The sequence below is a fragment of the Corvus kubaryi genome, unplaced genomic scaffold, assembly GCF_017639235.1.
Source record: "Corvus kubaryi isolate FWS band 111438036 unplaced genomic scaffold, C.kubaryi_AGA036_p1.0 69, whole genome shotgun sequence".
Classification (NCBI taxonomy): domain Eukaryota; kingdom Metazoa; phylum Chordata; class Aves; order Passeriformes; family Corvidae; genus Corvus; species Corvus kubaryi.
The window spans coordinates 2,754,613-2,768,450 of record NW_024582057.1 but is presented as its reverse complement, the minus strand read 5'-3'; the positions used below and the strand labels follow the sequence as shown (position 1 = coordinate 2,768,450).

At 41.2% G+C, this 13,838-nt stretch overlaps 1 protein-coding gene across 1 annotated transcript in view; it reads left to right on the top strand.

Moving 5' to 3' along the window:
- The first annotated feature begins 13,556 nt into the window (after positions 1-13,556).
- The window catches only part of MCUR1 (mitochondrial calcium uniporter regulator 1), a 16,856-nt gene continuing 16,574 nt past the window's right edge, over positions 13,557-13,838 (top strand). Inside the window, exon 1 of the mRNA XM_042049003.1 lies at positions 13,557-13,785. Within this exon, the coding sequence (XP_041904937.1) occupies positions 13,557-13,785 (229 nt within the window). The remainder of the gene's footprint in view (positions 13,786-13,838) is intronic.

Below are 13,838 nucleotides of genomic sequence, written 5' to 3'. Positions count from 1 at the left end.
AGAGGTAGCCATTTAAAGCTGCAATTCCCTTTCTAGTTCTTCCCTACTCTCAAGTTTCCCAGATGCCAGATTCATTTCTCTGCCTGTCTGGTAATGTTACTCCCCTAAAGTCAAAGGAGATGAAGAAAGCAGGACATGTGTGTGTAATTTCAACAATGCATGCTTCTTGCCAAGGGAAAATCAATATGTAAAATCACCTTATAGAGATTATTTTTCAGATTGATAAAGAAGAGATGTGCTTGCTTTCCTCCCATGCAGCCTCAGGTTGTGCATTTCTCTAACTTCATGTGCATACACAAGGAAGGGCACATGGCAGGGCACAATCACAGCCTGGAAGGGTATCACAAAAGACTTGAGATGCAGACATGGCCAGGGCATGACTGCATGAAGAAAAGTTCAGCATGTAGGACCCTGAAGTCTCCTGCACTCCTGCAAATTTGGGGACTGTCACTTGCCACAGGGATCCAAGAGCTAAAATCCTTTTCTCTCAATGAAAGCACAGCTGTCACTTTCAGGCTAGTGAGACCTTGGGGCTCCAGCAATGTATCACCACAACTATGAGATTTGAGAGATTAGTCCATTTATCCACAAATATATGTCCTCACTGTCCATTTATTGGAACTGTGCAGTGTCTTCAGTACTAGCCTAATAATTCATAATTATTTCCTTGCTCCTAGTAGTGTGATGCCCTCAGTTCAAACCTGAAGATACAGGTGATAAAAGTTAATGTCCAGATGGATTATATATATTGAAAACACAATTTTGTATTGTTAGTTTCATATAATGTGTCTGATTTTTTGTGTCTGAGCTCCAAAATGCTGCAACAAAGATGTGGTTTTGCCACATAATCTTCTTTTTTGTTTTTTAAATCTTTCATTCAGATTTATGCAGATGTTCAGTCTGCAGCTATGCAAAATTTCAGATGGTTGTAGACATAGAAAACAAGATCACAAGTGTGTACATAAGCAAAATCCCGCAGCAATGCTGACTTGAAAACCTGAGCTGACTGTCCCCACTTCATCTCTGCATAGCTGGCTGATTAGCATTTGGTTTTTAACCTACCTCTTCAAAGTACAGCAAGTGTACAGCTTGGTTCTTCTGAAGCATTTATGAGTTTGTTCACAGCATCTGAAATGGAACTCCAGATATCATCACACCTACCTACCCCATCTGTCCTTGAGCTGGCATAAAAAGAAACTGCTGATACACACTTCCACCGTCAGAAAAACGTTCCTGGGTCTTACTGACAGACATTGCTCTGTTTCGACCACTGCTGTTATAAAAGCCCCTTGGAACAAAGACCTCCTTTTTATTTTTGTGTGGCATTTAGCATCGTAATGTCCCAGTCTGTGACTAGGGCTCTGAGATGCAATGGGAATAGAAATAATGTTGTAATACAGGCGCTTGGAAAATTCTGCTCAGCTGGCTTTCTCTTGCTAGAATTTGGCTTTGCTCTTGATGAGGTCATGTGAAAGGAGCATTTATTTATTTATTCATTATTTTTGCATATGTACAAAAGGGTTCTGGAAGTGCACCCTCAGCACCTTTTACACAGCTACAAATTATCTTTATAAAAATAACACTAAAGCAAAGTGCAGAGCAGCCACTCAAAAATAAATAGTTAAAAATACACTTGGCAAATGAAAAGCTGGAATCACATTTCTATATCAGTGAGATTCTTCCCCCATCACGGTCCTGTTCAGGGAAAAATGAGGGTCTTTATGCTGAACCCATAGAGCCAACAGATAGGAAGTCTTTCAGAGTTTGAGAACTCACTGAGTTCCAGAGCCTGAAGGACAGATGTAAACTCCATGGAAGGCCTTCAGATTTCAAGTGACTTTCTTGACACAGTAAAGATGGGTGGTATCAGTGTGTTGCAGATTCCCCTGATTTTCTGTGTTCCTATGAATCAATAAATTACATCTATTCTTCCATCTATTCATGTCTTCAATATTATATCAAAATAAGAAGAACAAGACTCGCAGTGGATATAAAATATTGAGATAATTTTCCCATCAACAGCTGTGGGAAAGTAAAGATACAACAAAAAATGCTGGGTCCTTACTAGGTTAGGGTCTCTCCTAAGACAGAAATGATGGCTATCAGCTTCTGTTGCATTTCAAAGTATTTATTTGGATTAGAGTTATGTAAAAAATCTAAATACTTCCTGGAACTAGTTCTGCTGAAAGTTTTAATGTGATGTTCTTTGTGAACAGCACTGTAGTCCAAAAAGTTATAATGATTTAGTCATTTGGGCTGACTAGTTTTGTCAGGCACTGCCAATTGAGTCATCTTCCTTAGGTGGAGTATTTAGGATATCTTTGTTTTAAATATAAATTCTTTTGTTTTAAATATAAAGTAACTTTTTACCTCGTTTTGTTTAAAAAATGCACATACATCATTTGCCATTCCTTCAGGAGAAAAGCATACAAAGCAAAAAATTTCAAGTTTCTTCAGACATTCACAGTAACCTTAACAAAGGTGAGATAACTCAAATGTATAATGAGTTTCTGTTTGTCCTACTGAATTGTAGGGGCTTTTCCTTGTTGATGGAAATACATGCACAAAAGTCACCAACTATAATTTAGGGGCTTTACATCTGCAATGAATGATAATACAGGAATGATAATAATATTGCCATTTCTCACAGCAGTGCCAAAAAGGGTATTCATTAATGTTTAGCAGGTAGAGTATATATCTACATAATACTCTCAATTAAAAGATGTAAAATTAAAATCTTCAGTGTGTATAAACTCATACAAAGCTCTTCCAAAAGCCAGAGTACCTTGCTTCATCAGATGGTCAAGTCATAACTGAAGTAATTTTTTTTTTTAATCTATTTTTTCATTTTGGCACTCCAGCAGCATTTCACATCAATTAGGTACTCATTTCAGCAGCTGTACCTTACCTAAATGTTTTTCAGTGAACGCAAAGACTACTTTTGTCAGATTTTTACAAAATCAACCAGCTTGAACCTTACAGCAACGACATGGATCTATAGGGTTTCTGCCAGTTCTGGAAAAGGTATTTTCTGCTGACAAGCAATTAGCTTTCTGCTATTATTAAAAATTATTCAATGGCATTTTTGCCATCTGTTACGGTGTGTACTCTTTTTTACTGCAATGAAATTTGACACTTAAGTGCAGGGGAAAAAAATTCTACACAAGCAGGACCTATCTCAAAAAGCCGGGCACCCAGAACTCTTTTCACATATTGCCAAAAATGCAACGTTTCACACACAATTATATCCCCAAATGATCTTACTGATGCAAAATCTTTTATTGGACTGCTTTCTTCCATCTGGAAATGCTACGAAATGTTATAACCTAGACTATTGGTCAGTAACAAAAGGAAACGTTACTTCTCCCAGCCACAGTATTAACTCATCCTACCTTGAAGTTTGGGGCTGAAGTTGTGTTTTCCGAGTGATTTGCATTTTATTCAAAAAGGAATTGTGGTCTAGTGGAATCCTAAAGAAGTGGGGGCTAACTCTTCGTTGGCAATTTCCTTTCTCTTTCTAAATAGTTAAGCAGTTACCTATCACAATTTAAAGATGTTTTCTTCCAGGTCTTTTGGCCTCACAATATTTATTTTTGGAAAGCTCTAGGTGATGTTGACATTTTAATGTTTTTCCAAATATATGGGCATTTATTTTATGTAATTTCTATGGTTATAAAGGAAATTGTACCTCAGTCCTCTTGTGAGTCACTCCAAGTGCACCCCAGCGGAGATCACTCTTTATGCCAGCTGTAGAGGGGAACATTCCCTATTTTCAGATGAGTCTACAGTACCCTGTAGAGCAACCCGTCTCAGCCCAGACACACAGTCAGTTTCTGGCATTTATGTCACCTCCCCAGGGAGTCTATGACCAGGTCTCATATTTAAGTGATGATTAGAAGAAACAAAGCATTAGATAACATCTAGGGTGTTTTAAGTAACTTACGCTTACATCTGTCTGGCCTATGCACCATTCCTTGGATGGACTGTCTTCTCTGAGCCCTCACTAAGTCTGTGTGACTTCTACACAGGCAAATGACATTTCAGAAAGTACATCATGGACCTCATCCATGTTTCTCAGAGTTTGTGGAGTCATTGGTCATTCCTAAACAAATAACGCTTTCAGACTCAAAAGGAGCTTGACTCCATGTCCTCAAGGCCACTGGGTTGGCCATCTCTTTATGGGTCTTCAGTGTCAGTTAATAGGCATCTGCCTAGCAGCTAAAGTTCTCTGAATTTAAACATTGCAGTTGTCCAGGAAACATTTCCATAACCAGCTCAGTCTATCTACAGTTCCTATGGAATATTACACAAAAGAGAAACTCTTCATCTCTGGACTGCAGAGTTTGCATTTTTCCATGGAGGCAAAAAGAATCATTTGGATCCAACAAGAGGGTACATTTAACAGTGTCCTGCAATATATTAATAATTATCAACCACAGAGCCTTGGGTCCAGAGCCAGCCTGTAGTCTAGATGTACTAAAGACGTCTGCAAATACTGGAGGCTGCTACGAGGCAGGTCAAAGTTAACATAAGGGAAGCAATTTCCTAAACTGTGACTACAGTCAAAGGTATTGCTTGTTGCCAAGGGGTAAAAAAACCCACTCAGGAGTTACAGGAAAGGAAACAAAGCTGTTTATTCCCCTTTGTCTATGTTTTGGTAAACAAGATTGTGAGTTTTTCTTCTGATTCATGCTGGCAAATTTCCCTCCCTCTATCCACAGCTTTAAAACTCTTCGAGCACTGATCAGTGTTGCCAAAGAACAACAGTGTTACCTACAGTGTCAGTCATCTCTATAACTCAGACCTTGATGGCAGACATTTAGGGCTTTTGCATCCTTGTCTTGAGGTGTATACATAATTTTTAGTTTTAAGCATACGATAAGAAACTAAGAAGGTTTAACACTAACAGCATTAAACCAATAACATGAGATTAAATTCAGCCAAACAAACTCCATAGTTCTAATGGAAGATAATTCTAGAAGGGAGATGTCTGGAAAGAGAGCAGCAGTGAAAGAAACAAACTAATGGTGTTGAAAGCCTGTTTCGAAAGCAAACACCCAGTTTGAGCCATTTCGCACAGAGCATGCCACAGGTTTGCCCTACTGAATAAAACTGAGTTTCTAGCTGACATGAAAATGTGGAAAAGTCTGCAGGAACCTTTAAAAAAACCTAGAGGCCTGATGAAAATGATATATGTAGGTGCAAACACTAACAAAAAGTGTCTGCGTGAATAACTGATTAATACTGATTCCAGTTCTCATACCTTAAAGGAAAAAAAAAGAGGAAATGTTTAGTTGTAACTGGCAGCTTTGCCCCAGCAAAATCCTCCAAAATAAAGAAACAGAAAGCTGCAGAATAATGCAGCTGAAATTGCATCTCTTGCCTTTATAATTTCTGCATATTTTCCACACAGAAATGTGCATTTTCTATTTATGTGTACACTGTACCTGCATAATGCCCAGTTGCATGGCTGGGTGCTTACAAAAGTACTGCTAACTTCAGCAGCCCTGACCCTCAGAATAAAGCTCTTGTCACATTGCCTCAGAGATAATCCTGTGCAATTAATACCGACTGCATGTGCCAGATCTGATTCTGATGTGCTGTACCAAAATGGTGACAGAAAGCCACAAATAGGAGCAAATACCAAGAGCTGAAGCTAACATTCTCTATTTCAGATGAGAATAGGAGCTTACAGCATTTTTAACATGGCTGAACAGAAATAGGGTGGCATTGTATCCAACCACATCAGTATGCTTCTGCTCCAGCAGACCCCATTTTCCTTTACACTTACTTTCATGTCACATTTTTCTATTTCACGTATTTCTATACTATACTTTTTAACAATATTGGCTAATGTATTAAGAAGTTTCTGTTACTAGTTTCACAACACTTTTGCTAAAAACATAGGAATAGGTCTTACTATGTTTGTATTATTATCATCAGAACATGCCATATAACTTTATCTCTCTAACCAACAAATATGACATTAAACCTTGTTGGAAGAAACAATAACTGGAAAAAATAATAACTGCTGTGCTTGAACCTATATCTTGACTTGTTTGTGTGAAAAACATGTTTTAGACCTGAATATTCTGTGCTTACATTGCAGAATCGGCTTAAGGGGAGGCTATAGGTTTGGTTACAGTTAAGACAGACCCACTATTGCTCTTCTGAGCTGTAGTGAGAAATAGCAACGTTAACCCTGGTGGGGCAGGAAAATGGGAGCAGCAAGAGTGACTTTTTGCCAGCCATCTTAAGAATCCAACTAGATTTGGAACAGATAACAGATGAAAGAATCTAGTTCAGCATTTCTTCTCAGTTGGATCCAGCAGTCAAGCCAATTTATCGCAGGATTGGATGGAAGTGTTGTCTAGGTAAAGGGTTTGGGTGTTTAACTGGTAAAACATGTTGTTTTCTCAAAGATGTTACAGACTTCCTTCTCTCTTGCAGGGTTTTTGGGGTTTAGGTTATTTTTTCCTTGAAAGAAAAAATGATACAGCATATTGTGTCCCCTGTATAAATCAGTATATTTCATTGATACCACAGGAATGAAGACTTGGAAATTTGTTTTCCACCACCTTGGGGTCTGTCTTGCATTTTTGTCTGCTTAAAGTAAAACAGTTGTCTCTTGAAGCAGAATCCTTGTATTTGATACCATCAGAGAGTGTAGTATCCAAAAGGTCAGTTGTTTCTCATCCAGCTGTAACAGTAGAGATGGCTGACAAAATGGAAACATTTCTCTGCTGAGGGTTGACACCTATTTATTAGAGGTGGAAACCAATGCAAGGCAGAGGAGAACCCAGCTTTCAGTCTCTTTGGTAGAAAGTACATGAAGTTTGACCGTGAGTAATCCAGGGGCCATGAAGAACCCTGAGCCTCCCTGTGCTTCTTAGATGACTCCAGGGACCATGGGCTCCTTCTACATCCCACCTGTCAGAGCCACAAAGTCATCTCTGAACTTCCTATATCTCATGTCCATGTTCCCAGTGAAGAAAGGCTTGGTCAAGAAACAGGCTTTCTCTGCTCTGTTTCTGCAATGGCTTCAGCATCTATTGCAACACAGGTTAGTCTAGCCCAAAGAGACGGATGAGAGGAGGTCACAAAGGGTCTGCCAACTGGTGCAGGACTTGTGTCTTCATTAGTTTTGCACCTGTTTTTATGGTTCTGTTTTGAATTTTTTTTCTGTGCATAAAGCTGCCTCAGACATGCCCATTATCACAAAGGAATATTCTGCATAATTAATTCTCAGCATTGGTCCCACTTGATAATTAATTTATTCATTCTCTTGTTGTATAACTGTTTCTCTACTTAACTGACTGACTTTGGTAATAGTTCTCTGCATAATTGATTCATATTGCTGTTGATTCTCCCCATTTTTATTTAATATCAGAAATGATCCGCTGTATAACTGCTTCATTGCTTAACTCATTATCTACACAATTGCTTGGTATCATAATTGATTCACTGCTTAACTGTCTCACAGGATAATGAACAGCTAGTAATCGCTGTCCACTTTTCACCTCCATTTCCCTTCCCTACATCTGCCTCTTCCTTTCTTTACATGACAACCCAAATCTTGCCTGACATCCATTTTACCCCCTCAGCCCAGTACAAAATGTTACTGCAACCACCATCCCCTGGCCCATACTCAGATTCCTCCAGCCCCCTTTAGTGTCTTTCCCCATTGCCCTCCCAGCTACATCACACAGAGTCAGCACAGCTTCAGCTCTGGGTCTGTCGTACATTCACAACATATTCTCAGCCTGTTTTTGAAACCTTTATGCTCTATCTCTTCTGTCCTCCTTTCACTACTTTAAGTTCATGTCTGTTCCCTCTATGGACATTTTTACCTACTACTAACTCTTGTAATCTTTCTCTTGCACATTTACACCTGGAAGACACCTCTGGACTACTCCACAAAACCTCTGTTCTGCCTCCTCCTTAAAATCTTCCCTCAAACCCACACTTTCTGCACTGCAAACAATGCCTGCTACACCAGAGACCACTACAGTATTACTGTCCTCATATGACAGTGGTAAAACTTTAAAACTGCTGGCAACACACCCGGATTGCTCATGCATCCTTGCACACACCACCACACTGCTCCTGATCCTAAGTCTCTTCGCAGCATATCATGTCCTTCTTAAAGAGCACACATAGGCTGCTGACTTTGTCTTGTATGTTTGCACTGCCCTGAGATACCTGGGAAAAACTGTAAATAATAGATGCATTTCCAGAAAGTTAAAAAACCAATGCACTATAATCTTCAGGAAGGAAAGGTTCCACCAATAGAGATGAACCCCACATTCCAATCTACTCCTCCCCTTTTCACTCGCCTGGAATTTTTTTTTTTTTTTCCGAATCTTCTGTCAGTATGAACCAGATCCCTGAGGAGCTATTAAAATGCAGCACAGAAAGTCCTGCCTGGCAATCCCCCTGCAGGACTCCTTTATGGAAGAAGTAAGACCAGGGCTGTGGAGACATGAAATTCTTATTTCCAACTTTTATGATTCCCTGCATGTAAAGATAAAAAATAAGTCCTACTGTCTTCCTGCATACAGCAGTCAGAAGCAGCTGCTGCTGCCCCTCCATGTCATGACAACAATTCCTCCTGCCTTTATTCAGTCAAAGGTGGTGAATACATAAATATTTTGTATACAAGGTAATTCTTGGGTTAGCAGGAAGGGATATTGGTCCAAATTGTCCTCCATTGTAAAGGCACTCAGTCTTGACAGCTTTAAACACAGATGGTATTTATCTGTTCATTCTACAGGAAAAAACACATCCAATGAGAACATAGCAGGATTTAATATTCTAATATAAATACCATTTCTTACTGCTGTCAACCGTAGCACTTTAATAAATATTATACCTCCTTCCTTCAAGGAATCACAGCAGGGTTATTTCTGGCAATTGAACCAGCTTCCAGGGAGATGCACTCTACTGGTGGTTTCTGCAAGGAGTTCGGTGCACGACCCCATTTTAAGATCTCTGGAATGGCTGTTCAGCGACTCAGAGGATCAAGTCAATTGGTTAAAACCCTGTCTGTGTCCCAAGGCTGAATTGGAGCGGCACTGACAAGCAGCATCAGCAGCAGTTACTGCTGCCACCTATGGGTAGGATCATTTTGGCTTTATTCCTCAGCGATCCTTTCTTCCTTCCAAGCCATGAATACCTGTTCGCGTGCGTAAACAAATATAATGGAAGGAATCACATACTCATCACTGATTTGTCCCCTAAAAAGAAGACAAAATAACAGCGGAAGGACTTCGCCTATGCATCCCCCTGAAAAGAATCGGAGAATATTTTGAGTACTTAAAACTATTATCTGCTGTAGATAAGGAAAACAATGATATCTTTTCGTTTTCTGCCTTCAGTGTTTAGGGTGCTGCCTTCACTTTAAAACCACTGGGGCACGCTCATCCCTGACATAACAGCACTGAAATTACTCGAAATGCACCTTATCATTTGCATATTTATTCGAAAGCTGTTATAGCCCTTTTCTTCCATTCAACGTGGGAAAGCATTCATGCTCTGGTGACTCTCATTCTTTTCCATCCTGGGAGGTTTTTAGCTTTTCCCACTTAGAATTAAGAACAGTTTAGGGCATTCATCACCCCTGACAGCTGTTAATCCCCCTGAACTCTATACAATTACTGGGTTAAAATATTTGAAGTAAGTACCAGTACTAGTCAATGCTATTTTGGATTGTACTTGTGGTACTTTTAGCTCATTAGTCTTTCTCTGACAGTGGCTAGTCCCAGATGCTTGAGGTGGAAAGCAAAGAACCTCAATAGCAGAGAATTAATGCAAGGGCACAGGAACCAGGCTCTTGGTATTATAGGGAACTGCATTGTAAAAACCCTTTCACAAGTGAACCACGCTCATCTGAGAAATGATTTCAGTTTTTGATCCCTCCTGACTCCTGTGGAGAAGCTTTTCACAAGCTGTACTGTTGAGCAAAAACCTTTTAATTTCCAATCTACATTTATTTACAGCCACTTTACACCAAATGTTCTTCTACCAGTAATGTTCTTTCACATAAACAGTAGTTCTTTTTCCTTTTCTTTTCTTCTCTTTTTTCTATTTTTACTCTTCCATTTTGCTTACAGACGGAAACAAGAACCCCTCTCAAGTTTTGTTTTGCTTAGTTAAACAAGCCAGTTTCTTTTTAATCACCTGTGATTGAAAGGATGCTTCACTCCCCTTTATTATCCTGTTTACACAAGGGTCTCAGTTTGAATATGGATTCATCTTTACTGTACTGAAGTGACCAGAATGGTATTTCATACTTGAAATTACATTATACTCAAGGGTCAATGAAACTTGCCAGGTGAACCACTGAAAATATCCTACTTGATACACCTTGGGGTTACATTTGCTTTCCTTGCAGCCATAGCACATTGGTGGGTCAACTAATATGTCCCAGAGCTCACTTTACCCTCCTTCAGTTTTCACTTAAAAGTACAGAAGATGTTGTAATTAGTCCTTATTTTGCACTTTGCATTACTTTGCCATTTCTGTTACCCTAGTTTTTAAGGTCATTCACCACTTCTTCTTTCTCTGCAGATCTCACTTTTACAACCAAGGGGGTTGTAACTTCATAGATCAGTGAATGCTGTGTGCCTGCAGGGATGAAGTTTTCAGGACACGAAGCATTTGCTTCATTTATAGTCTTTAAGCAGGGACTATCAACTTTCAAGGGGTAATGGATAGATTAAAGCCAAGCATTAAGCAACTTAGAATCATGAAATAGCAGAAAGTTTTTGTCCTGTCCTCTCCTGGCTTGCAACTGCACTGTTGATGCCTTTTCATGCAGAAACTAGTCCCCAGTGCCCAGTTACTGAAGCTACTGTACCCTACTGAAGATGCCTCCAGAACTCAGTGAATCTAACTGCTGGTTAGTACACAACAATCTTCAACATGGAGAAAACGATCAAAAATGGGATATGGAAGATCATAGAATCATGGAATGGCTTAGGTTGGAATGTCTTGGGGTGACCTTATGATGTGTATCCCATATCGCTGCCCTATGCCCAGAAATTAATTTCTGTGCCTTTCTATGCCTCTAAACTGAGCCTGAGAGGGGGAAGGAAAAAACTGAGCAAAACTTTTTCAAAGCAGTTTGCAGCTTGTTCAAGGTCACACAGATAGCAATTTGTTTCCCAGCTGCGGCAGGGGAGGGAGGAAGCACCCGGCTTGCTGCTCCTGGGACAGTTTTTTTTGGCCAGTGGTTCAGCTGCTTTGTTCTCTGGAGAGAGACTGAGAGCTGAATTTTTCCTTCTCTGGAATTTCGGATTTCCCCCCTTTTCTACTGGACTGCTTGATTGCTTTAACATCAGAGCACATCGGGAGGACTTTCCACCAGGCACAGAGGGCCTGACCCTGGGCCAAGCCCCAGCTCTGAGAAGACCAAAGGGAGGACTCTAACATTTTCCCAGGTTTTTCCTCCACAGCGAGAGATTTTATTATTTAGCATTATTTTCCTTTTCGTGTGTGTCTGTTAAATAAATAGTTTTATCTCATTCACTTTCCTTCAAGGAAAATTTATTTTTCCTGAACCTGGTGGGCGAGGGATGGTTGTGCCTTCTCTCAGAGGATATATTTCTAAATTTGGCCAAACTAGAACAGGACCTTAAAGAGCATCTAGTTTCAGCTCCCCTGCCATGGGCAGGGACACATTCCATTAGACCAGGTTGCCCAAAGCTCCATCCAACATGGCCTTGAGTACTTCCAGGGATGGGGCATCCACAGCCTCTCTAAACAACCTGTCCCAGTGCTTCACTACCCTCTCAGTAAAGAATTTCTTACTAATATCTAATCTAAACCAACTGTCTTTCAAGTTTAAAGCCAGTCCCCCCTGTCCTGCCACTACACACCCTTGTAATTAGAGTCTCCCCATCTTTCTTGTAGGCCCCCTTTAGGTACTGAAAGCTATTACAAGCTCTCCCTGGAGCCCTCTCTTCTTCAGGGTGAACAGTCCCAATTCTTTCAGCCTGTTCTCCTGTAGAAGAGGTTCTCCAGCCCTTTGATTATGTTCGTGACTCTACTCTGGACTCACTCCAGCAGGTGCATGTCCTTCATCTGTTGGGGACCGCTTAGCTGGACACACTACTCCAGGTGGGGTTCCACAAGACCTGACCAGAGGGAGAGAATCACCTCCCTCAACCTGGCAACATGACACTGGAAAGGGAAAAAAAATGAAAATGTTGATCTCTGACACAAAGATAGAAAGTCTTTTGCCCTAGGAGATGTCTGTAGCTCGTGGTAGTGACTTTGTTTTCATTAGAGAAGATGAAAAGGGCCACTGTGTGATAGCCAGCATGTGTGGGTGCATTTGACCCTGAATGGGCTGGCTCGGGTTGCAGTCGGAGCCTCCATCTGTACAGCACTTCTTACACACATTATCTGCCTCATGTCCAGGCACAAAAAACCAACTGCAAAATGCAAACTGGCAGATGATATAAAAGAAGATACTTCAGTAGTCAAAGTTTTTCCCTTTCAATTGCCATAGCAAGTGCAGGGCTTTGAAAGGGATCATCGAAGAAAGTATCAAAGAAAATACACTGCACCCGTTTCTGAATCATCCATAGAATGAAAAGACAACTGCCTGCAGACTCACAAATCTCAGCAATTAGTGCCGTGCTACTGCCAGGCAGTGTGCATGGAACAACCAAGCAGATGCAGTGAACATTAGGCATATTTCTACTTTTACTTACAATGAAAACAAACACGGCTGTGCGAGTCAGCCCACTGATGTCCCTGACCATCAACAGTGCCAGTAGTTTGAGAAATGGCTGTTCATACAGTCTGCAAGTATAATAATATCTCTCTGGTACACTGAAGTAATATTTATAATTTATTCTGTAAAAGCATCAATGGCTTCCACTGTTCTGCTTTATCACCACAGCAGCTGGAGGCAGGTGCTGCTAAAGACTTGCTGGCCTTGTGCACATGCAGTCTCAGCTGCAGTGACACTGCCATGTGCCACGGTGGGTCACCTACCTTTGCGTTTATATAGATACACCTAAATGATGCCATCTCCATACTGATTTGCTGTAATTATTGAGTCTAGCAGGAAGAAGAAAAGATGCTGCATGCTTTTTTCTGTGAGCTTGTATCTAACAGAAAAAGTATCAACTTGCTCTGAAATAAGTGCTGCCTGGAGAAAACGGCAGTGGGATAAACCGACCTCTTCTCCTATTAATTTCCTACAAATATTGTGTCTTAACAACAGAACCTAAGGAAAAAACCTTGTTTTCCTGTATTTCCCAGAAACCTCCATTTTTGGCAGAACGAAACACACAGCACAGTTGACCCACTCTAGTGCTTAGGGCACCTGTTCAATGGTTAAGGCCCCAGACCCAGCCGGTTGCCCACCCCTGCGCATTACTCGGTTAATAACTTCAAGCCCCGAAATCTCAGTTCCACTGCACAGCGACAAGTTTTGTCTGAAATTGTTTGTCTGGTTTGGTAGTTATGGGGTTACAGTGGCCGTGCTGCACTGACGGTAGAACTAGATGATCTCAAAGGTCTCCTGCAGCCTTGACGATGCTATGACCCCACGATTTTCCGATTCCATGACCGGGGGACTGCCCGTCTCCACCGGATCGAGCCCGCACCGCCCTCGCAAGCACCGCCCCGCAGAAACCCGGGCCCGCCCGCGCCGCTCTTCTCGCCGCGGCTGCCGCGTGAGCCGTAGAATCAATCGCCGTCGCTGGCGGCGTCACCTGCCGTGTTCGGCTGCGTCCCGGAGGCGGAAGCGGGACGGCGCCTGTGGCGGAAGTGAGGCGCCGGGGCGGCGTGTGCTCAGCGATGGCATCCCAGTAGTGGCGACG